Here is a 23,504-nt window from a genome sequence, read left to right on the forward strand (position 1 = left end):
GATATGTGTGTATTTGTAATATATATCACCAAAGACTAAGAGATCATTCTCCTTATTTCTCAATCTTCAAAGACTTTCAACTACTGCTATCCACTATCTTCTGCATGGGTCTCAGAGGTGAGAAACAGAAGGAAGTTTGCATAGGACAGGAAAGAATTTACATTGGGAAGTACTGGAGAAGGAGGAAGATTCAGTTGTGGAACAGATACTTTCTTTTAACAATGTCATTATAGCAATAGTTAATTGACATTGTTCCTAACGTGATAGCCATGTGACTTGAGCACATCACTTAATTTCTTTGGGCCTCAATTTCCTTACTTGTTAAAAAATATATAAATATATAAATACACACACATACTCACATATGTTGGCGGAGCTATTGACACAAGTTATCTCAAGTATCTTCACCATTCTTTATGTTTTCTATTACCAGCTTACATAAAGCTACCATCATTTCTTGTCTAGGATGCGGCAAATGAATCTTTTGCTCTCTCTTTTGCCCTCTACAATTCATTCACAACATATCAGGCAGAGTGAGCTCTTAAAAAACACAAATTCTGTTATGTCCTCAACTGCTTAAAGTTTTCCAATGGCTTCATTTCATAGTTAGTCTACTCCTTTCCATGACCTTTGAGTTTACACAGGATCTGGCCTCTCAGTCGTAGTTTCCTACCACTTTCCCTGATCTCTCAGTGTGTCAACCATCTTGGCCTTATTCCTACTTCTAAAATATGCCAAGCTTGTTCCCTAAGGTTTAAGATCTATATTTGTTTTCCTTCACCTCAGAACATCTGGCTTCAGATCTTTTCTTGGCTGGTACCTTTATAATTTTCAGGTCTCATTTCAAATGACACCTCATTAAAGACATATTTTCTAGACATGCTTCCAAGGTAGCTACTCAATTTTATTTTTTATGTTTTTATTATATATCCAGCATCTATCACTATCTAAGATTGAGATTCCTCTTTCTCCTTTTTTTAACTTTGTTTATTATCCTTATTCCCACCATACTCAAGGCTGTAAGCTCCAAAAGAAAAGCTTATTCATTGGAATATCTCCAATCCTCAGAACAGTATCTGGCACACAATAGGCACTCAACACACATGTCGTATAAAATCTCAGACTGTAATTACACATGATTATTTAATGCCTGTCTTCTCCCCAGACCTTAAGTACTTTAATCTCCAATTTAGCACCCGATAATATTAAGATATACATGTTAAATGAATAAATTATGATTATTGAATCCTCAAACTAACTATATTTATAGTCTGCTTACATAATTTAGTCAGTTTGTATGACTGAGGTGATATTTTACTTAAACTCATGTTTTCATTTTCCTATTTACATTATCTATTAATCTGGAGGTTTTCTTATGTGTTGATTACTGTATCAGAATGTCTTCAGATACAAGTCCTAGAGTCATAGAAGGCCCAATTCTCAGTAGCTTAAGCAAATAAAATATTTAACTAAATTATAAACAAATAACTGGAGTAAGTGGATTCTGTGTTGACATAGGTGCTTAACAATTTTGTCAGAGAACCAGGTTCTTTTGTTCTCCTACTTGGCCATCTTTAGCACTGGGTTTGTCTCCTTAGGCTTGTTGCCTCATGACTGAAGGATGACTGTCACAGCCCCAAGCCTATGTCCTTCCAAAACTATAATCAAGGCGATAAAGAAAAGAAGGGGCCAATTCTACGAAGCTCTCCCAAGAAAGAGAGCTTGGTTACATCTTGATGTAACCAAGATGTGGCTCTTGGTTACATCAAGCCTATTTATAGTAGACTTCAACCCCAAAATTTTCCCCAAAGTTGCCAATCTCACTTTCCTTTACGTTTAAGTGACCTTTCAAAGAGTAAAATTTAGGTGTCAAAGGAGAATGGTATAACTGGCTTATGTATAAATCATGATTTATTTCTTGGACGTGAGTTCATCATAAACATCCAAATAAAGATTTTATTAGCAAGGAAGAGAGGACAGGAGAGGTTGGGTAGCCAACTAACAGGGTCTGCCACAAACAGCATAAATAACTGATAACCTTTTTCAATTTATTTGCCATTGATGTGAAGCTCTTTACACTGGGAATAAGTAAGTTTTCATAGAGCTTTCATGGATTTATCCTGTATTTATAATGTTTTCCTTTCCAGTTTTTTATTGTCAGAGGAAAAAAAGCATTTTTTCCACATCAGAGATAAAACTAGAAATTAAGCATTAGTAATGACTTTTTTCTTCAGATGGTACCTTTGAAACTCCAGGGCTAAGGTCAGCAGCTTTGTGTACATTGTCTTGTTTTTTCTTTTTTCTACACAAGCAAGATGGGCCAATGAACACTGTACTTTCTGCTTGCTGAACATCCGCTGATTGATCTTCCCCAGGAAATCAATTTAGTCTGGGTTTATTCTAAAATCACTGGAAGCAGGGGGAGAACCTCTGAATTACACAGTGTTGGATGTTGCAAAAACAAGCAGCACTTGGTATTTCCTGTGGTTCTTGGTTACATCAAGGTGTACGCCAAATATCTTGAGAACTGTGACTGGTCTTTGATTATTCCTCATTGATTAGCACTTACACTAGAAGGATTGGATATATTCAGATGTTTGTAGGTATTAAAATATTATATATTATGTGATTTTTATGAACAATTTGTCTTGGGTCTTATCCATGCTGTAGGCATCGACCAAAACATTGGTAGAATGTTTTCAGAGACTTCAAAATAGAATTTTCCCCTGTTTGTGAATACCCTGACCCATAGTTATAATTGCTTCAATGTTTGTAACATCTGCTGCTTTCTACTGTAATTTTTTCATCTCCTTATGATACATTAAGGATTGTCTTAGGCTTACTCATTTGGTGGCTTGTAATTAACAGTGACATCAGAGAAAAAATTAATACAATTTCACTGAAAATAATGTTCTTATAGTTTCAATCACTTTCTTTCTACCATTTTCTTATTGGTGTAATTATCAGCAATTAATTAAGCAGCCACTAAGTAGTACATTAATCTAGGTGCTGAAAGCGTTAAAAAATGTAAAAGATAAATAACCTGCTCTCTAAGGTTTTATAAAAATCTAAAGGGATACATTACTTTAGGAAAAAACAAAAAACAAAAAACTACTCGTAAGTCACCCCAAGCCTTGAGCACTGAACAGAAAGTTTCTTAGTGGTCTCTTATCTTCAGTAATGTCTTCCCAGGTCTAAGGCCTTAGGGTCCTTTCTTTAAAATGCATATTGGAAAGACACAGGACTTACATCTACTAAGGATTTGCTTTTGTACATGCTTTGCACAAATGACAGATGGGGGTTTTCCCAAAGCATGGCTTGGCTTCTTAATGGTATGTATGACTGAACAGGATGGTCTTCTCTCTAGCTTCAAGATTTCTGATAGAGCAATCTGCTTGCACAGTCCTTTTCTACTCCGTGTATGATAATCTTCAAACCTGTTTCATGTGTTTTACTGCCAAGAGCTCTGTAATGATCACAAACCCTTGTTTCCTAAGCTTCAGAGATGAGACCTTTTCAGGAAATCATTCTTTAGATATTATCTGATATTGTTGATTCCCATTTCCATCTTATGCTCAAGACCTGCCATTGTCAATTCACCTAAGTAGTACATTTCAAAGAGGTCTGTGCCCTCTGATAGCACTGTCCCAGAAAATTACCATGAAGCTTTTGGGTCTCTCAGCCTGTGATCCAAGCCAGTATGTATGGTATTCGTCTCTTGAACAGTTATTGAATATTCTTGCTTTGCACTCCGAACATGTTCTCTCTGGTTCAGTATAAAGCTTTGTTGCCCTTTCATCTGCATTGTTGTGGATTTGCTTTCTGGCACTTGGGCTCAAAGCGTGGACACACTAATTCCTGAGCATATAGTTTTTATACATTAGATCATTAGAATATCCTTTACAAAAAGTTTATATTGACAAGGATTAATAAAAACTGTCAGATTTTCTGCTCATGAATTAGTCCATCAAACAAACACTTGCTGGTTCAAGGGCACTTTTTTCCCTTTGAATTTGGGAAACCTAATATTAGCACATCGATTTCTTCCTCTTCAGCTAATTACAATAGTCTGTATATTTGACTGATTTTGACTGACTACTATCATAATACCTGTCAGGTGAGAACTGTTTTTGGGAAGAGTCATTTTCTTGTTTTCCCCAAATGGCATAGATCCTTTCTTAGTGATGAATTCAGTTTATTAAGCCAGGATTTTATTGTTTTTCATTCTTCCAAGGTTTATTTGTTCCCCACATTTTTATTGAAAAAGAAGTTATTTAAATCTTTACATTATAGCTTTCTGATAACATAGCTATTTTTCTCACTTTTTTCTTTATATTCAGGCTGCTGAATTACATTTGCCTAGAGGAAATTCTCATTTCCTTTTCTCGAATTTTTCATCAAATTCTGTGCAGAAACCTGTCCTTATTTCTATTTATGTTAATGATGGGGGCTAGTAGGTTTCACGGTCCTCTACCCAAGAGTGCCTTTGTGCCCGAAGCTGTCATATCACTTCCATTTTTTGCTTGGTTAAATCTTAAGGGACAATTGAAGTACAAGTCATTTTTCTGGTTGGCCCTGGTTCACCTCCATAAACTTAGTGTAAGATGCACTTTACCACATGGTGTATCTCAGCACAGTGTCACCTATATCATCAATGACTTGATGGACAGAGAATCTTGGGGTAGGATCTCAAAGGATAAAGTTTTATTTTTCAAAATCCAGAAATATCAGAAACATTTCTCAGTACAAGTCCTTTTATTTAGCTCATTGGATACCATATGATTTTAAATGAAAGCATTTAAAAATATTTTATTGCATAACTTTTTACAGTAACTCTTTTAGTTAAGAGACAGAAGTGAGTGAAAATTCTGAGTAGGTTTTACTAGCAGGTTAAGCATGTTCTCCAGGCAAATCTCAACTATTCATGTTAAATTAAAGTACTTAGAGGCAGAATAGTGAAAGATCTAAAATACTTTTTATCTCACTTTCATTAAAAATATTTACTCTTAAAGCTGGACATGTCTCAAGATTTAAAAATTTACATCAAAAAGTCAAGCCAGGGCCTCCCTGGTGGCGCAGTGGTTGAGAGTCCGCCTGCCGATGCAGGGGATACGGGTTCGTGCCCCGGTCTGGGAGGATCCCATATGCCGCGGAGCGGCTGGGCCCGTGGGCCATGGCTGCTGAGCCTGCGCATCCGGAGCCTGTGCTCCGCAACGGGAGAGGCCACAACAGTGAGAGGCCCGCGTACCACAAAAAAAAAAAAAAAAAAAAAAAAAAGTCAAGCCAGGGACTTCCCCGGTGGTCCAGTGGTACAGAATCTGCCTTACAATGCAGGGGACACAGGTTCAACCTCTGGTCAGGGAACTAAGATCCCACATGCCGTGGGGCAACTAAGCCCACACACCACAACTACTGAGCTCACGTGCCTCAACTAGAGCCCACATGCCACAAACTACAGAGCCCACGGGCTCTGGAGCCCTCGTGCCACAACTAGAGAAGAGAAAACCCACATGCTACAACTAGAGAGAAGCCCACACACTGCAATGAGAGATCCTGCATGCCTCAACACGTACCACAACTAAGACCTGATGCAGCCAAAAAAAAAAAAAAGTCACGCCAACTTAGAAACACTTGAATTAGGGGTAAAGGAGGAAGGTTGCTCAGATCTCCCCCCTAGAATACAAGGTAAATATATGCCCCTCATGCTGCTCCATTATTTGCTTTAATTATCTCCATGTTGGGTATAGAGCATGTCTTCTTAGATTGACTCTTCTCACATCTCATGTAGAAGAGGGGAGGTTAAGAGTTGGAGCTTGGAAAGGTCTTATGAATGCAAAGTAAATAGAATTAAGATGTTAACAGAACTGTGATTATACAGATTATGTGTGGTCAATAATGAGACTGTACTTCAACTAGGAAAGTACTTGTATGGAAATATCACTATCAAAGAAAAAAGCAAACTTTGTCTTCATAACACAAGTGAACACAATTGAAAATTAGTATCAAGGAATTTTAGAATTTTTACAGATATTGTGATAAAATGATTCTTCCATTTGGTTTTGATCTTTAAAATATAAGAAATGGAGCTACTCATTATAGTTAAAAAAAACTCTGAACAGTAACTGCCATTGTACCATATCTTAAATAAAACTTATCTCTTAAAACAGACAAGTGTGAGCCATAATATATCTTTTAATGTTCTTTTTAGGTAAATAGGACCTCATTTCCATACTTGAGAGCAAAGAAGCTTAATATTTTCAATGTAAGTTTAAGACGTGTTGCTTAGCAATATTCAAATGAGAGAGTCCCTCCTCCAGAACTGGATATAAAACAATTGTCCATGTGAATGTGTGTTAGATTCAGTAAAGGAAGAGATTTCTTAGCACTTAAATTATAACCAGATATGAGACCATGTAATCAAATGAGAACAATCTAAACTCAGTAAATTCTGTGCAGATTAAGTTAGCTACATATCACTAATTGTATATGTATCATTAGGTATGGTTCATATTCATTCACCAACCTCTCCTCATGAAGTGCCTGGTATCCTCTTTATAGAATTGGCATGTAAAAACAAGGCCTCTCAGTCCTTGTCTAGATCCTATTTTTGTGCATTTTTCCCCTTCTATCTTTAGCCCACTTTTCCTGGCTTTCATGCCATCACCAGTTCTTAATGTCCCTTTGCAAAGGCTTGATGTATTTTAGTACGGAGCTTACCAGGAAAATCTGCTACTCCTGTAGTTGCCTTTCAAGCTGCATTGCCCACTCTTGGTGTCTGAACATCTGTTGGTTTTATTATGCATTACTTGTTCAGTTAGTCTTGGTCCTCTCTTTGTGCAGCCTTTTATCTCTTCTCAAGAATCCCTTTATTTTTGGTAATTGGCCCTCCAAGGGATAGGGCCTTAAATATGGTAGCTCCATAATAAACTGTATTGAATACATGTTGAATAAATAGCCTTAGACTTGATGCAGGACATGCAAAACACTCTTAAGCTGTAGGAAGAAATACTAGATTTTCTGCTTATTATCAGTTGTAAATCCCATCCTTTATTTTCTTTAGTATATTTTATAGTGTAGACAATACATTCTCATACATTACATGGATAGGTCTTCTAACTAGGGGGCTAAAGTCTCAGTAACTGTTGGCAGAGTAATTTCTCTTGTCTCATCTCTTTCTGGTCTGGTCAGTCTGGCTCCAATGGCCATTCTGCTGTGGTAGGCTCCACCTACCACAGGCTGACCAGTTCAGCACGATAGCCAGTACTGGGGTCACAATGGTCACTCCATCTTTTCAGCCTGTCTTTTAACCAGTTCTTACTGCTCTTTGCTGTGATATGTGCTTTTTATATTGGCAAAGTCATCATAATGGAAAATGTTTATTTATTTTGCCCCTGTATTGATTCAGAAGGGGTAGTTTCAATGACTACTTTCTTGAAGTATACAAAAAAAACACATCTTTATCTATGATGTCTTCATGTTTTTAAAACCCTTCACAAGCCTCCCTTCCTCCAAATCCTTTGTGATACAGATAAAAACATTTATTTAAAAAATGAGGAAATAGCAATTATACAGCAAGAGAAAGAGTCAAAATCTTTTAAGGTAAAAGATATGTTCCAGGGGCTTCCCTCGTGGCACAGTGGTTGGGACTCCGCCTGCCGATGCAGGGGACACGGGTTCGTGCCCCAGTCCGGGAAGATCCCACATGCCACGGAGCGGCTGGGCCTGTGGGCCATGGCCGCTGGGCCTGTGCATCCCGAGCCTGTGTTCCGCGGCGGGAGAGGCCGCAGTGGTGAGAGGCCCGTGTACCACCCCCCCCAAAATAAAAAGATATGTTCCAGGAAAGTTGTATACAGATAAAACTTTTAAAAATGAAGTCCTACTTTAAAAAATGTATCAAGAGAGCTTGCTAATTTATTTTCATTTTAATATTTTTATAAAGCAAAGAATCAATTTCATATAAATGACCATTCTTCTTCTTTATTTTATTTTACAGGGTTTGCTTGAACTCAGGTATATCTTCACTAGGCAGTAGTTTTCTGTCTCATTCCTTTTAACAGGAAATACAAAAAGTACAGTTATATAAAGTCCTAAAATTTTTACACAAAATTTGAACAGAATGACACCGCTCAATCTGGCATTATCTTGATGACTTTGAGACAGAGTACCTGTGACCTTTTGTTATAATTCTGCTTTGTAATTTAGCCAAGTTATCTTTAATAGGGATTCTCTGTCTTGATTAATAAAACATCACCATTCAACTAGTTCAATCTAGAAATACTAGTGTCATCATCTTTCAGTCCTTCTTCTTCCTTATAATTCATATCTAGTTAGTTGTTGTTTTTTTTTTTTTTTTTGCGGTACGCGGGCCTCTCACCGTTGTGGCCTCTCCCATTGCAGAGCACAGGCTCCGGACGCGAAGGCTCAGCGGCCATGGCTCACAGGCCTAGCCGCTCCGCGGCATGTGGGATCTTCCCGGACCGGGGCACGAACCCGTGTCCCCTGCATCGGCAGGCGGACTCTCAACCACTGCGCCACCAGGGAAGCCCATCTAGTTAGTTATTGAGTCTTGTAAATTATACATTCATAACAATTTTCAATTTTCCTCCCTCTTTATTCCAACCACTATTGCCCTAATTAAAGCCATATGACCTTTTTGGTCTATAGCAATTATGCCCTAACTGGTCTTCCTGTTATCAGTCCTCCTGTCCTTCAAGCTTTCCTTCACACTGTTTCAATAATATTTTCTAAAACATGTATGTATTTTATTATTCCTCTATTTAAATCAATCAATGTCTGTCTTTTAATTACTACAGAAAAAGCTTCAAATTTCCTTACACGCCACCCAACTACCACCACAATTATTCCTAAGAAACCTGGCCCCTCCACTGCTTCTCGCCCCCATTCCAAACTGTTCACATTTGTGTAAACATTCCTATTCACTTCCCCAAATTTCTGTGTCTTTTTCTCTTTCTGTTTCCTCTATCTGGATCTTCCCCCGCAACTGTCTGCCTAATGAAATCTTTTAATATTTGTTCAACTTATCTTCTTTGTGATGCTTTCTCCAGACCTCTGCTTTTTGGTACTTCCACATTTCTTTTACAGACTTTTGCCACATGATTTAATGCACTGAATAGCAAGGAAGCATGAGTCTGTCTACCCTGTCAAAAGGGAAGCTCTTCAAAGACAAGAGGTCTGCTATTTTGAGATTTGAATGTCCATGTTCATCATAAAGTCAATTAATCAGTATATGAGATTTTGTACCCCATGATCCTCTGAGCAGTTAGGTATGTCTGAGACTTTTTTTTAAAAAGTACTTGGTTACATTATTTACCATGTACTTGGTACCTCAAATTCAGAGACTTACTTCTTAATCAAGATATAATCTTGATGAATTGGGAGATTGGGATTGACATATATACACTAATATGTATAAAATGGATAACTAATAAGAACATGCTATATAAAAAAAATAGAGTTCTAAAGTTCAAAACTAAAAGACATAATCTATAACTTTCAAGAAGCACTTTTCAGAGTGTTAGTATATGGTGACCTAATTTGATGTTTAATTCTGTAGTCAGATTTAAACTAAGACAGCACTGTTCTAGGCCTCTTAGTCCTTACAATCATATAAGAGAGAAGAATATGTCTGGAATCTGGATGTCAAATCTGACAACAAAATCTATACATGCTTCAGGATTTGAGTTACCCTGTCAATTTTATTAGTATCTTAAATTTAATTATGAACTTCTCATTTTAAAAAAGCAGTTAAAATATTATTTAATATGAAATTTCAAGTGTATCTCTATAGACATATAGCCAAAGAATCTAGTAACTACTCCTAAATATATTGTTCATTATTTCCTATCTTATTTTTTTAGTAGATCATACTTGTTGCAATTGTAATGAACATTTTATTTTATAATATTTTTATAATAATTCTAAATACTGTTCTCCAAGGTTGTAAATAATATGCATAGTAGAAAAATCTTACATGCATTGTTCCATAACTTGAAAAGTTGCTTTAAGTTATACATTTATAAAAATAAAAGAGAAGAAAATAAAAGCCTTGAAAAGAAAAAGAAAATAATTATGACATTTTCCAGTTAGAAAATGGATTTGAAAATGCTGCTTTTTCTAAAATGAACAATTTATTTTCAGACTTGATAGAATTTTATTTTTATGAAGCTTTTTGATCAAATTAGAAGATCAGTAGATACTCTACCTTATATATCAGACTCAGATTAATTTATTCTCCTTAGAACCATTTCATTGTTGGAGAAATTAGTGAAAATATCATCAATACATTAATGTAGAGGATTTTTACAAAGCAAACATAGTAAGGGTATAACATGTTTTATTCATAATACTAAACTTGTATCCATTCTAGAGCAGTTAAATACAGTGAGGTTTCAAAAAACATCTCATAGAAAATGAAATAAAAGATAACTAAATAAAAGATTTGCCTCTTTTAAAATAATGTGTAATGTCAGAATAAGAGAATAAAAACATCTTGAATAGTTTTACTGACTCATTTTTCATTGAAGCTGAAATGAGTCAATGGTGAGGGTTCTGTTTTAAAAATAACAGACTAGTATAATTTTACAAATTATTAGCTTTTTGACAGCTTGAGACTTAACTCCTTGAAACAATAACCAAAGAGATCAGTGGAATGATTTGGTTCATGAGTTAAGTTGAGATCGTATTATTGACAGATGATAGTTTGGGTCTCAAGTTTTAGCCTTCTACTCCTGCTCACATTTCCCCCAAGTCCCATTCAAAAGAAGGTTGAGAGTGTATTTATATATCTCCAGAGAAACCTACATTGTTCATTTTTAAGTATGATCAGACGTTCCATAACATTTGCTATGAGAAAAAAATTTTCATTTCCTAACCACTGGTTCTTCACCATCACTGACTTAATTGATTGCACCATTGGCCTGTACAGAACTCCATTTAAAGGAGATAACTATTGAAGCATCAAAAATACTCAGGCAAAGGCAGATTTTTTGTGAGGGCAGTAATGATGTGGATCTCAAGCATGATGTTAAAGTCCCCACAGAGTGGAAGAAAGGAAACGGTTAAGTGTCAATTCTTTTTTAAAACAGGCACTCAGATAAAACAAATACTTCTCAATTAGATAATGATGTTAAATAGGGAAAATGACAAATGAGAGCAGAAAATTAGAAAACAAAGCCAGAATTACTCTAATAACATTAAAAATAATAAAAGTAAACAAACTATATTGGAAAAGGATGTATAAACTTACAGTTGTTGTATAAGCAGCTTCTGGATCATCTTCTAGCACTCGGGAGAGACCAAAATCAGAAACTTTGCATACTAAGTTGCTGTTGACCAATATATTCCTAGCTGCTAGATCTCGGTGAACATAACCCATATCAGAAAGGTACTTCATTCCTGATGCAATGCCTCGGAGCATACCAACTAACTGGATGACTGTGAAGTGGCCATCATGTTTCTGAAAGAGAATCACAGTTATTTACATTGATTTATTTTACTGTAGTGCGTGTGAATGCATGCATGCATGCATGTGTGCCTGTTTGTGTAGGTGTGTGTGGTGTATTAAATGAAATTCCTGAATTTATTTTACTGGATCCAATGAATGTAAGTATCAAGTTTGCTGATCATTGACTGTGTTCATAACAAAAGGTAAAAATTTGTTGGAGATTTAAAGGAAAGGAAAATCTAGCTTGAAGTGATGAAGGAGGGAAAAGAAAGGAGAGAAGAGAATCAACCAAATTAAATTCCAGAAAAAATGATTTCAAAAACTTTAAGCAACAAAAGGGAACTAAAATCGAGTAAGACAGTAGCAAAGACTTCCAAGAAAAGAGAATTCACTTTCCGTAGTAGTGAGCTCCCAAGGCAGTAAAACCTAGGATGTGATGAAAGCTGTGTGATTTCTGGAAATATGGTGAAAAATGATCAACGAAAAAGAAAAATTGATTGCATAAATGAGTTTAGGAAAGTTGCAGGTGAATGGAAAAAAACCCACATGCAAACAGAAAATAACTAGATTTTCCCAATCTTTCCTTATAAAGTTGACTCTGAAACAACCTGGGTTTGAACTGTGAAGGTGCACTTATACCTGGAGTTTTTTCAATAAATACACAGTTGGCCTTCCTCATCTGTGGGTTCCACCAGCCGGCAGATAGTGTACAGTACTATGTTTACAGTCCTGGGTTGGTTGTATCCAAGGATGCAGAATCCACGGATACACAGGGCTGGCTATGGAACTTGAGCATCTGCATGTTTTTGTATCTGAGGCAGGTCTTGGAACCAATCCCCGACGGATACTCAGGGAAAACAATATAGAGCAAATATAAAGAAAGGTGTTGGCAATTGACTGAAAACAGGACTATTTTATTATAGTTCCCAGTGGGAAAATTAAAAGAAATATGAATAACAAGCCAAGCACAGCACTGGTATGTAGTAATCAATCCCTTGACTATTTATGCCTCTCACCTTGATTTAAAAAAAATTTTTAACTGAAGTATAATTGATTTACAATATTGTGTTAGTTTCAGGTGCACAGCATAGTGATTTAGTATTTTTTGCAAATTATACTCCAGTATAGGTTATTACAAGATGATGGGTATACAGTATATCTTTGTTGCTCATCTATTTTATAAATAGTAATCTGTATATATTAATCCCATACCCTTGATTTGTCCCTCGCCCCTACACTCTCCCCATTGGTAACCACAAATTTGTTTTCTAAATAAAAATAATATATTTTTTTAAAAAGTAAAAAAAATCCCGTTGTCATTCATACAAGATGTGTGCACCAATAAGACCAGATACAAATAGTACAACAGTACAAATGTAGAGAAAATGAATATAAAAATAATTTAAGTTTGAAAAATAATGCATATTGTTCTATTTAGTTATTTGGAGATTGCTGTCATTAATGGGGTTATTGAGAAACATAAGATTATCAAGTTGGTTTCACACATCAGGTAACATTTATTTATGAATGATATTAAAAATGAATATCTATTAAGAGACTAGAGGACTATATTACCTAATACAGTGTGATAGAGGCATACATAAGAGTATCTCAAAATCTGCAAAGTTAAAGCAGTTTTCATGGATATATGATTTAAAACTATAGAGTAGCTTAAACACAGTGATGATTTGACCATATCACAGTGACATGGTCTCCTATACAATGATGATTCATCAGTCAGTTAAATAAATAAACTTATATTACAAACAGAATAAACTTCTTCTTACTTTATCAACATACGTTCCTGATAGCTCTCTGATAATATCTCCCAACTCAAGTGCAGAGTAAGGAAAAGAACACTCTCTTAAAAGAAACATTCTACAGCAAGAGTATCCATTTAAGCAGGCTCTTCTGTATAATTAATGTATAAAAGATAACCTAGCAAAGAAAATCTTTGGTGTTATTAGCTCTTTATGTTTCCCATCCATCTTCTTAGACACAATTAGATGAAATCTGCCTCTTCTGTTGTGTACCCTACCTACCTCTTCTCTATTAGGAATCTCAAAGCCTTTGAAAGCATAAATTCTTTTGGACTAGATTACACTAATTTTAAAGAGATGGTTCTTTTACATATTAGTAAGTGAAGTTGTCTGGTATCAACAGTTCTTGTCAAGGCAGAATTTCTGTATAGTAGGAAATGTTAATGGACGATCTGAACACTAAAGAGTGCCTCAGTTTCCTTATCTGTACAATGAGAATAGTAAATCTAACTCAGAATTATAGTGAGAATCACATACAAAACACATAGCACAGCCCATCATTTATTTTAATAATAGTCATTATTTAATAAAAACTTATAATCATATGTAGTTTTTGTCATTTTAATATTAATCAGAAAATTCTCCACTCACTTTCCTGAAAAATCAGTTGGCAACAGAAACTCCTACATTATATAGAGAAATAGTTACTTAACACCAGGTTGAAATTTAACTTCCTATCTTGTTCTGAGGGTGGCACAAAGCACCAAGTTATTTCTTTAAAAAAAAGACTATTTTTTGGAACACTTTTAGGTTCAAAGCAAAATTAAGAGGAAGGTACAGAGATTTCCCATATACCTTCTGCTCCCCCACACATGCATAGCCTCCCCACACGATTATCAACATCCTTCACTGGAATGGTACATTTGTTATAACTGGTGAATCTGCAATGACAAATCATAATCGCCTGAAGTCCATGGTTTGAACATTAGGATTCATTCTTGGTGTTGTACATTTTATGGGTTTGGACAAATGTATAATAACATGTACTCACCGTTACATTATCATATACTGTTTATGTATAGTATCATATATCAACAACATAGTATTTTCACTGCTCTAAAAAGTCTCTGTGTTCCACCTGTTTATCACCCCTGTCACTCCCCTCCCCTGGCAACCACTTATTTTTTCATGGTCTCATCGTTTTGTCTTTTCCAGAATGTCATATGGTTGGAAGCAGTATGAAGCCTTTTCAGATTGGCTTCTTTCACTTAGTTATATGCATTTAAGATTCCTCCATGTCCTTTCATGGCTTGAGAGCTCATTATTTTTAGTGGTGAATAATATTCCATTGTCTTTATGTACAGTTTATTTACCCATATACTTACTGAAGGACATCTTGGTTGCTTCTAAGTTTTGGCAATTATAAATAAACTGCTGTAAACATCTCTGTTTATAGACTGTTTATAGCAGTTTATATAGCTGAAGGCTTTTATGTGGACATAAGTTTTTGACTCCTTTGGCTAAATACCAAGGAGGGCAATAGCTGGATCGTATGGAAAGAGTATGTTTAGTTTTGTAAGAAACTGCCTAAACTGTCTTCCAGTGTGGCTGTACCACTTTGTATTCCCACCAGCAATGAAGGAGAGTTCCTGTTGCTCCACATCCTCACCAACATTTGGTGTTGTCAGTGTTACTGATTTTGGCCATTCTGATAAGAGCAAAGTGGTATCTCATTTTAATTTTCATTTCCCTGATGACATATGACGTGGAGAATCTTCATGTCCTTATTTGCTAACTGTATATCTTCTATTGTGAGGTTTCTGTTAAGGTGTTTGGCCTTTTCTTTTTCTCTCTATTGTCTTTTATTTCCTTTCAGCTTGCTTTTAAAAAAACTGAAGTATGGTTGATTTAAAATATTATATTAGTTTCAGGTATACAATGTAGTAATTCAGTATTTTTATAGATTACACATACAAAGCTGTTATAAATATTGACTATGATTCCTGTGCTGTACATTATACCCTTGTAACATTTATTTTATACCTAGTAGTTTGACCCATTTTTTAATTGTGTTGTTGATTTAATAGTTTTTGTATATTTTGGATAACAGTCCTTTATCATATGTGTCTTTTGAAAATAGTTTCCCCAGTCTGTGGCTTCTCATTCTCTTGACATTGTCTTTTACAGAATAGAAGTTTGAAGTTTTAATGAAGTCCAGCTTATCAATTATTCCTTTCTTGCATTGTGTCTTTGGTGTTGTATCTAAAAAGTCATTGCCATATCCAATGTCGTCTAGGTTTTCTCCTATGTTATCTGCTAGGAGTTTAATGATTTTGTGATTCACATTTAGATTTGTGATTTATTTTGAGTTAATTTTTGTGAAGGGTGTAAGGTTCTGTGTCTAGATTCTTTTTTTTTTTTTTTTTTTTTTTTTTTGCATGTGGATGTCCAGCTGTTCCAGTGGCATTGGTTGAAAAGACTATTTTTTCTCCATGGTATTACTTTTGCTCCTATGTCAAAGACCAGTTGACTATGTTCATCGTAGCCTCTCTATTCTGTTCTATTAATCCATCTGTCTATTCTTTCACCTGTATCACACTGTCTTGATTACTATAATAAGTCTTGAAGTTGAGTTGTGTCATCCCCAACTTTGATCTTCTTCAGTAATGTGTTAGCCATTCTGGGTCTTCTGTCTCTAAACTTTAGAATCAGTTGGTTAATATCATAAAATAACTTACTGGGATTTGATTGGGATTTTATTGAAATTGTAGATCAACTTGGGAAGAACTACATCTTAATAATATTGAGTCTTCCTATCCACGAACATGGAATATTTCTCCATTTATTTAGTTCTTCTTTGATTTCATAACAGTTTTGTAGTTTTCCTCATTTAGATCTTATACATACTTTGTTAGATTTACACCTAGGTATTTCATTTGTGGGGTGCTAATGTAAATGGTATTGTTTTTAATCTCAAATTCCACTTGCTCATTACTGGTATGTAAGAAAGCAAATGACTTTTGTATATTAATCTTGTATCCTACAACCTTGTTATAATTGCTTATTAGTCTAGGCTTTTTGGTCAGTCCTTTCAGATTTTCTACATAAATGACATGTCATCTGCAAATAAAGACTATATTCCACCACCACCCCCACCAACTTCTCGTCTTACTGCATTAGGTAGTACTTCCAGTACGATACTGAAAAGAAGTAATGAGAGTGTACATCCTTGCTTGTTCCTGATCTTAGTGGGACAGCTTTAAGTTTTTCACCATTAGTATGATGATAGCTGCAGGTTTTTTGTTACATAGGCTTTATCAAGTTTAGGACATTCTTCTCTATTCCTACTTTACTGAGAGTTTTTATCATGAGTTGGCATTGGATTGTGTCAAATGCTTTCTCTTCACCTATTGCTCTGATCATATGATTTTTCTTTTTTAGCCACTTGATATGATGGGTAACAATTGATTTTGGAAAGTTAAACCAGTCTTGTATACTGAGGTAAATCCCACTTGGTTGTGAGGTATAATTCCTTTTTACAGTGTTGGCTCTGATTTGCTAAAATTTTGCTCCAAGTTTTTTCTTAATGGTTTTATTGAGATATAATTCACATACCATATAATTTATGCTTTTGAAGTATACAATGTAATCATTTTTAGTGTATTCACAGAGTTGTGTAACCATCACCATAATCAATTTTAGAACTTTTTCATCATTCCCCCCCAAAACCCTACATTAACTAGCAGTTACTCCCCATCTCCCCCAACTCCCTCCAACATTCATAGGCAACTACTAACCAACTTTCTATCAACTACTAATTAACTTTCTATCTCTATCTCTTGCCTATTTTAGGTACTTCATATAAATGGAATTACACAATATGTGGTCTTTTTGACTATGTTCTTTCACTTAGTATAATGTTTCAAGGTTCATGTTGTAGCATGTATCAGTATTTTAGTATTTTTAATGAAGAAAAATATTTTATTAATTTTGTTTATCTATTCATCAGTGACAGACATTAGAGTTACTTCCACTTTTTGGTTATCATGCAAGGTATATATATATATATATATATATTTCTTTTTTTGTTACACTGTTTTGTGTGTGTGTGTGTGTGTGAACTTTTAAGTTCTACTCTTAGCAAATTTCAATCATACAATACAGTGTTAGCAGCTACAGTCACCATGTTATACACTATATCCTCAGAACTTATTCACCATATAACTGATAGTTTGTACTCTTTTTACAAACCTTTGCCTATTTTCCCAACTCCCCCCCCCCCAACCCCGCCTGCTGGCAACCAGTTTTCTACTCTCTGTTTCTATGAGTTCAACTTTTTTTTTGATTCCACATGTAAATGATACCATGCAGTATTTATCTTTCTCTGACTTATTACTCAGCATAATGTCCCCCAGGCTCATCCACATTGTGCTAAATGGCAGGGCTTTCTTATATTTTTTTAAGGCTGAATAATATTTCATTATATATATTCCAAATTTCCTTAATCCATTCATCCATCAACAGACACTTAGGTTGTTTTCATACCTTGGCTGTTGTGAATAATGCTGCAGTGAACATGGGAGTAGATATCTCTTCAAGATAATAGTTTAGTTTCCTTATATCCAGAAGTGAGATTGCTGGATTATATGATAGCTCTATTTATAATTTCTTGAGGAATCTCCATACTGTTTTTCATAATGGTAGTACCAATTTACATTCCCACCAACATTGTACAAGGGTTCCCTTTTCTCCACAGCCTTGCCAGCATTTTTACTTTTGTCTTTTAGATAACAGACATCCTTACAGGTGTGAGGTAATATTTCATTGTGGTTTTGATGTGCATTTCCCTTATGATTAGTGATGCTGAGCATCTTTTCACCTACCTGTTGGCCATTTGTATGTCTTCTTTGGAAAAATGTCTATTTAGGTCCTCTGCCCATTTAAAAATTGGATCATTTGTTTTTTTATTGAGTTGTATAAATTCCTTGTACATTTTGGATATTAACCCCTTATTGGATATACGGTTTGCAAATGTTTTCTCCCATTTCATGAGAGAAACCCATATATGCATGGGTTTATTTCTGGGCTCTCTCTTCTGTTCCATTGGTCTATGTGTTTGTTTTTATGTCAATACCATACTGTTTGATTACTATAGCTCTGTAAATAGTTTAAAATCAGAAGTGTGATGCTTCCAGGTTTCTTCTTCTTTCTGAGGATTGCATTGGCTATTTGGGGTCTGTTTACAGTTTTCAGTGTAAGATCTTTCACCTCCTTGGGTAAATTTATTTCTAAGTATTTTCTTCTCTTTTGATAAAACTGTAAATGGATTTTCTTCATTTCTCTTTCTGATAGTCATTGTTAGTGTATAGAGATGAAACTGATTTCTGTATATTGAGTTTGTATCCTGCAACTTTACTGAATTCATTTATTAGTTCTAAAAGTTTTTATTTGGTAGAGTCTTTAGGGTTTGGTATATATAATATCATGTTATCTGCAAATACAGACAGTTTTCTTTTTTCCTTCCAATTTGGATGCCTTTTACTCTTTTTTTTTTCTTGCTTAATTGCTCTGGCTAGGACTCCAATACTCTGTTGAATAAAAGTGGCAAGAGTGGGCATCCTTGTCTTGTTCCTGATCTTAGAGGAAAAGCTTTCAGCTTTTCACTCTTGAGTATGATGTTAGCTGTGGGTTTGTCATATATGACCTTTATTATGTTGAGGTTCATTCCCTTTATTCTCATTTTGTTTAGCTTTTTTTTTTTTTTTGCAGTACGTGGGCCTCTCCCGTTGCAGAGCACAGGCTCTGGATGCGCAGGCTCAGCGGCCATGGCTCATGGGCCCAGCCGCTCCGCGGCATGTGGGATCTTCCCAGACCAGGGCATGAACCCGTGTCCCCTGCATCGGCAGGAGGACTCTCAACCACTGCACCACCAGGGAAGCCCCTGTTTGGCTTTTTTAAAATAATAAATGATACAGAATTTTGTCAAATGCTTTTTCTGCATTTATTGAGATGATCATATGATTTTTATCCTTCAGTTTGTTAATGTGGTGTATCACATTGATTGAATTGTGGATGTTGATCATCCTTGCATCCCAGGCGTAAATCCCACTTGATCATGTGTGTGATCCTTTTGATATACTGTTGAGTTCAGTTTTCTAACTTTTTGTTGAGGATTTTTGCATCTATGTTCATCAGGGATATTGGCCTGTAGTTTTTTTGTTTGTTTTTTGTTTTACCTCCTGTAGTGTCCTTGGATGGCTTTGTTATTAGGGTAATGCTGGCCTTATAGAATGAGTTTGGGAGTGCTCCCTCTTTTTCTATTTTATGCAAGTTATTTTAAAATTATTTTAACTATCCTTATCACCAACATTTGAAGAGATGTGAATTAATTGCTTTCATATCAGCAACATAGCAATCATGGTTCTAATAACGACACATGGCACCATGAAAAAATGAGATTTTGGTGTTTGAAAAGAATATAAACTACTTTCTCCATTTTCTATGATGGGTCTATACAATGTAGTACATTTATTTCTAATTCACATGGCCAAGACCTTTTCAGGGGTCCATAAGGTCAAAACTATTTTTTATAAGAGAACAAAGACATGCATCTGCCTTTTTTTTTCACTTTGTTGATATTTTCACTAGTGGTACAAAACTTTGGTGGGTAAAAGTTCAGGAGTCTTAACACAAATCAAGGTAATAGCACCAAATTAACCTATATTAGTATTCTCATTTTCTTATCTGCTACATGAACAATAAGAACAAAAATAGTTTTATATAAGAATGTACTTGGGGGCTTCCCTGGTGGCGCAGTGGTTGAGAGTCCGCCTGCCGATGCAGGGGACACGGGTTCGTGCCCCGGTCCGGGAAGATCCCGCATGCCGCGGAGCGGCTGGGCCCGTGGGCCATGGCCGCTGAGCCTGCGCGTCCGGAGCCTGTGCTCCGCAGCGGGAGAGGCCACAGCAGTGAGAGGCCCGCGTACCGCAAAAAAAAAAAAAAAAAAAAAAAAAAAGAATGTACTTGGTGAAGCAGTAAAACTCATTGATTTTGTTAAATGTTGATCCTTGATTACACATTCTCAGGATGAACATCTGTGGGGCATAGGAGAAAACAGGATTGGGCAGCAACAGAAGTTAAAGAATAGTAGTGCATTCACAACAGAGGCCTTGGAATATCCCACGGAATGTTCTGGATCTGGACTAACTCTTCAGAGTTGGTCTAAATTGAGGAAAAGGGTCTGAGCCCTTATATTCCCACATCAATTAATTATTGGATGCAGGCTACCCCTGTAAAGGTGTCATGGCTTTGGGTGAGATGGCTTTCTCTAGCCAAAACCATTTTCCAGAAAGGGGCTCAGCTAAGAACTATCAGCTTCCAAATTTCCGGAAAACATAGAAATATGGGAGTTGACCCTGAGAGTTCTCCCCAATAAAGTTCCTTCATGCAAATATTCTTTTAAGAATCTTCTTCACAGGGAACCCAACCTGTGACAATTTATCTATCTATCTATCTGTCTATTTATCTGCTGTTTATAAAATGTGTGCTTGATTAAAGAGAATCTCCCAAAATAGTTGTATATTCTTTTGGGAACTCATAAACCTCAATTGTTGCCACAGTCTTATAGGGAAAAAATATCTAACATTCCTTAAACACTAAACACCAAATGCAGTTATAAGCTCATTAGAGGTATTATCTCATTTAATCCTTGAAACAACTCTGATATAAGGGTAGTTACTGTCTCCACCTTATAGATGGTCAAACTTAAGGAGAAACAGATGTAATAACCTAGTAGATAGTGAAGTCAGGACTTGAATCCAGGTAGTCTAATTCCAGAGCTTGTATTACTAATTGGAGTTACCTGGAAAATTGCTGGTCCTAAGTGTGCCATAATGACCCAGTCTGGGCTAGTTTAGGCAGCATAATTTAGCTTAATAAAGCAAGGTATGAAAGAGCTCTTAGACCATTAAACCAAAATAAACAAAGAACAATCTAGATAAACCAACAAATGAAGATCTATTTAACCATGACTTGCTGAAAGGAATAACCCCGCTTATTCATACATGAGGTATGGCAAAAATCTGTTTCTCTACAAGTGATGCAACTCTCTCCTTCAAACAAATTCTATTCCTTTTTCTAGCCCTTGTCAACATAAGCCTCCTCAAGTGTAGTTTAGGATATATTGGTTTTCTTGAATATGGTGGATGGTTAATAAATAGTGACTGAATTAAATAACCTTTGATACTATCTTATAGTGCACTGGTTGCTACTACTACATTATTCTTATTGCCTTGTATAAAAAAGAATTTTTTTTTTAAGGTAGGATGCTGGTTTTCTTCCTTTTATGTAGCCATTCTATCATAGCATCCACTATACTGCCATGCCTTGTGTCAGCACTCAATAAATATTAATTCAAGTTGAACTGAATTGTTTATGAGGGGAGGAGAAAAATGTGAGAGTGCTGAGATTTAATATCTTTGGGCTGCCTTCTAGAGATTAATCAAAAAGAAACTATGAATTTTTTAATGACATATGTTTTTTTTCCCAGGAAGGCAGATTCAAATAAAAGAGAGCGAATGTGGCATATTTACACACTGCATCTCAGAGCTTAGTAGCTGGAATTCAGTTTGTCTTCATTCTTCTTTTTCTTTCCTTTCTCAGACTGACTGTTAAGAAACATGGAGTTTAACATCTAAGTGACAGAGAGGGTGAGCCTGATTGGAAGGTGGTTTCTGAAAGCTGCACATAATAATATCTGCTACTTCTGACAGAGCTCCACACAACCTCCTCTCAGGCCGTGGAGCACAACATCTCCCAGATTTGAGCAGTCACTGGCATGTCACATTGTCTCCACAGTAATGAAAGCTCTGGATGATGGTTTTCAAAACCCTACCTTGTGGGTTGTGCCCCACGGACACTTTAAGCCTCTCAGTGTCCATTCATCCTAGGGTGAGCTCAAGTACTTAGTCTGTGCTTAGTGCAAATGTGCTATGTTGTCCTGAAGTCATCACATTATTGTCTAACAACGTTTTTTATTTTTAAGGATTTATTTTTTATTTATTTATTTTTGGCTGCATCAGGTCTTAGTTGCAGCTTCTGGTCTCTTCGTTGCAGCACACGAGCTTCTCTCTAGTTGTGGCATGTGGGTTTTTTCTTCTCTAGTTGTGGCACGCAGGCTCCAGGGTGCCTGGCCTCTGTAGCTGTGGTGCGTGGGCTCCACAGCGTGTGGGCTCTGTAGTTTGTGGCACACAGGCTATCTAGTTGAGGCACATAAGCTCAGTAGTTGTGGTGCGTGGGCTCAGTTGCCCCATGGCATGTGGGATCTTAGTTCTCTGACCAGGGGTCAAACCTGCATCCCTTGCATTGGAAGGAGGATTCTTTACCACTGGACCACCAGGGAGTCCCACAACGTTTTTTTTTTTTTTTTTTTTAAACAAATATATTCAATGTTTTGAAAATACAAATATCACCCTGTCAATCATTTGCTTAAAATCCTTCAAAGACCTTCAAAGACAGAATATAGTATTCAATACAAAGACATGACCTTTGCTGAAAGAATGAACTTGGGGTTTCAGAAGACCTCCAGAAGATATGATGCTTATCATGAAAAACTTAGGTGGCAAAAGACTAGAAGGGCATTCCTGGAAGAGGGAACCATAAAAGCAAAGCATATTAGAGAAGAAATAACATGTTGTAGGGGTGAATTAAACACCAAAAAATTGAATCAGGATAGGATGTGAGACTAGAGATAAAAGGGTGGAATGGTGGTTGCCAGGGGCTGGGGGGGCGGGGGTACACGGGGAGTTACTCATCAATAGGCATAAAGATTTAGTTAAGCAAGATGAATAAGCTCTAGAGAGCTGCTGTACAACACTGTACCTATAGTGAACAATACTATATTGTACACTTAAAAATTTGTCAAGAGAGTAGATCTCACGTCAAGTATAATTACCAGAATAAAGTAAAATGGAAAAAAAATTTGGATTCACAAGTTCATGTAAAAAATGCAAACTTATCTAGGGGAATTAAAATAGTATCTGTGAATCACATATTAGTATGAATTAGTCTAACTTTATATCCAGCTGAGATCTGTGGCAATGAGAGAATGGCGGCTTAGATTAGGGTGGGGTGAAGGTCCAGGTTACAGGCGATTCTATGTAGTGGAAAAAGGCCTACCCTGTGGATGAGAGGAGAAGCCTGGGGAAGGTGTCTTACCACATGGAATTAAAAACAATAAAAGTTGAATATCTGAGGACCTGGGAAGTGGATATGAAGAAAGG

At 36.1% G+C, this 23,504-nt stretch overlaps 1 protein-coding gene across 4 annotated transcripts in view; it reads right to left on the reverse strand.

The window, feature by feature from the left end:
- EPHA6 (EPH receptor A6) overlaps window positions 1-23,504 on the reverse strand; it is a gene marked incomplete at both ends in the record, with an annotated part of 853,969 nt that overhangs the window by 97,485 nt on the left and 732,980 nt on the right. For all 4 annotated transcript variants that reach the window (XM_079704141.1, XM_079704139.1, XM_079704140.1 and 1 more), the window contains one exon: window positions 11,267-11,476. In XM_079704141.1, the coding sequence (XP_079560267.1) occupies window positions 11,267-11,476 (210 nt within the window). The remainder of the gene's footprint in view (window positions 1-11,266; window positions 11,477-23,504) is intronic.

The sequence above is a fragment of the Hyperoodon ampullatus genome (assembly GCF_949752795.1).
Source record: "Hyperoodon ampullatus genome assembly, chromosome: 5".
Classification (NCBI taxonomy): Eukaryota; Metazoa; Chordata; class Mammalia; order Artiodactyla; family Ziphiidae; genus Hyperoodon; species Hyperoodon ampullatus.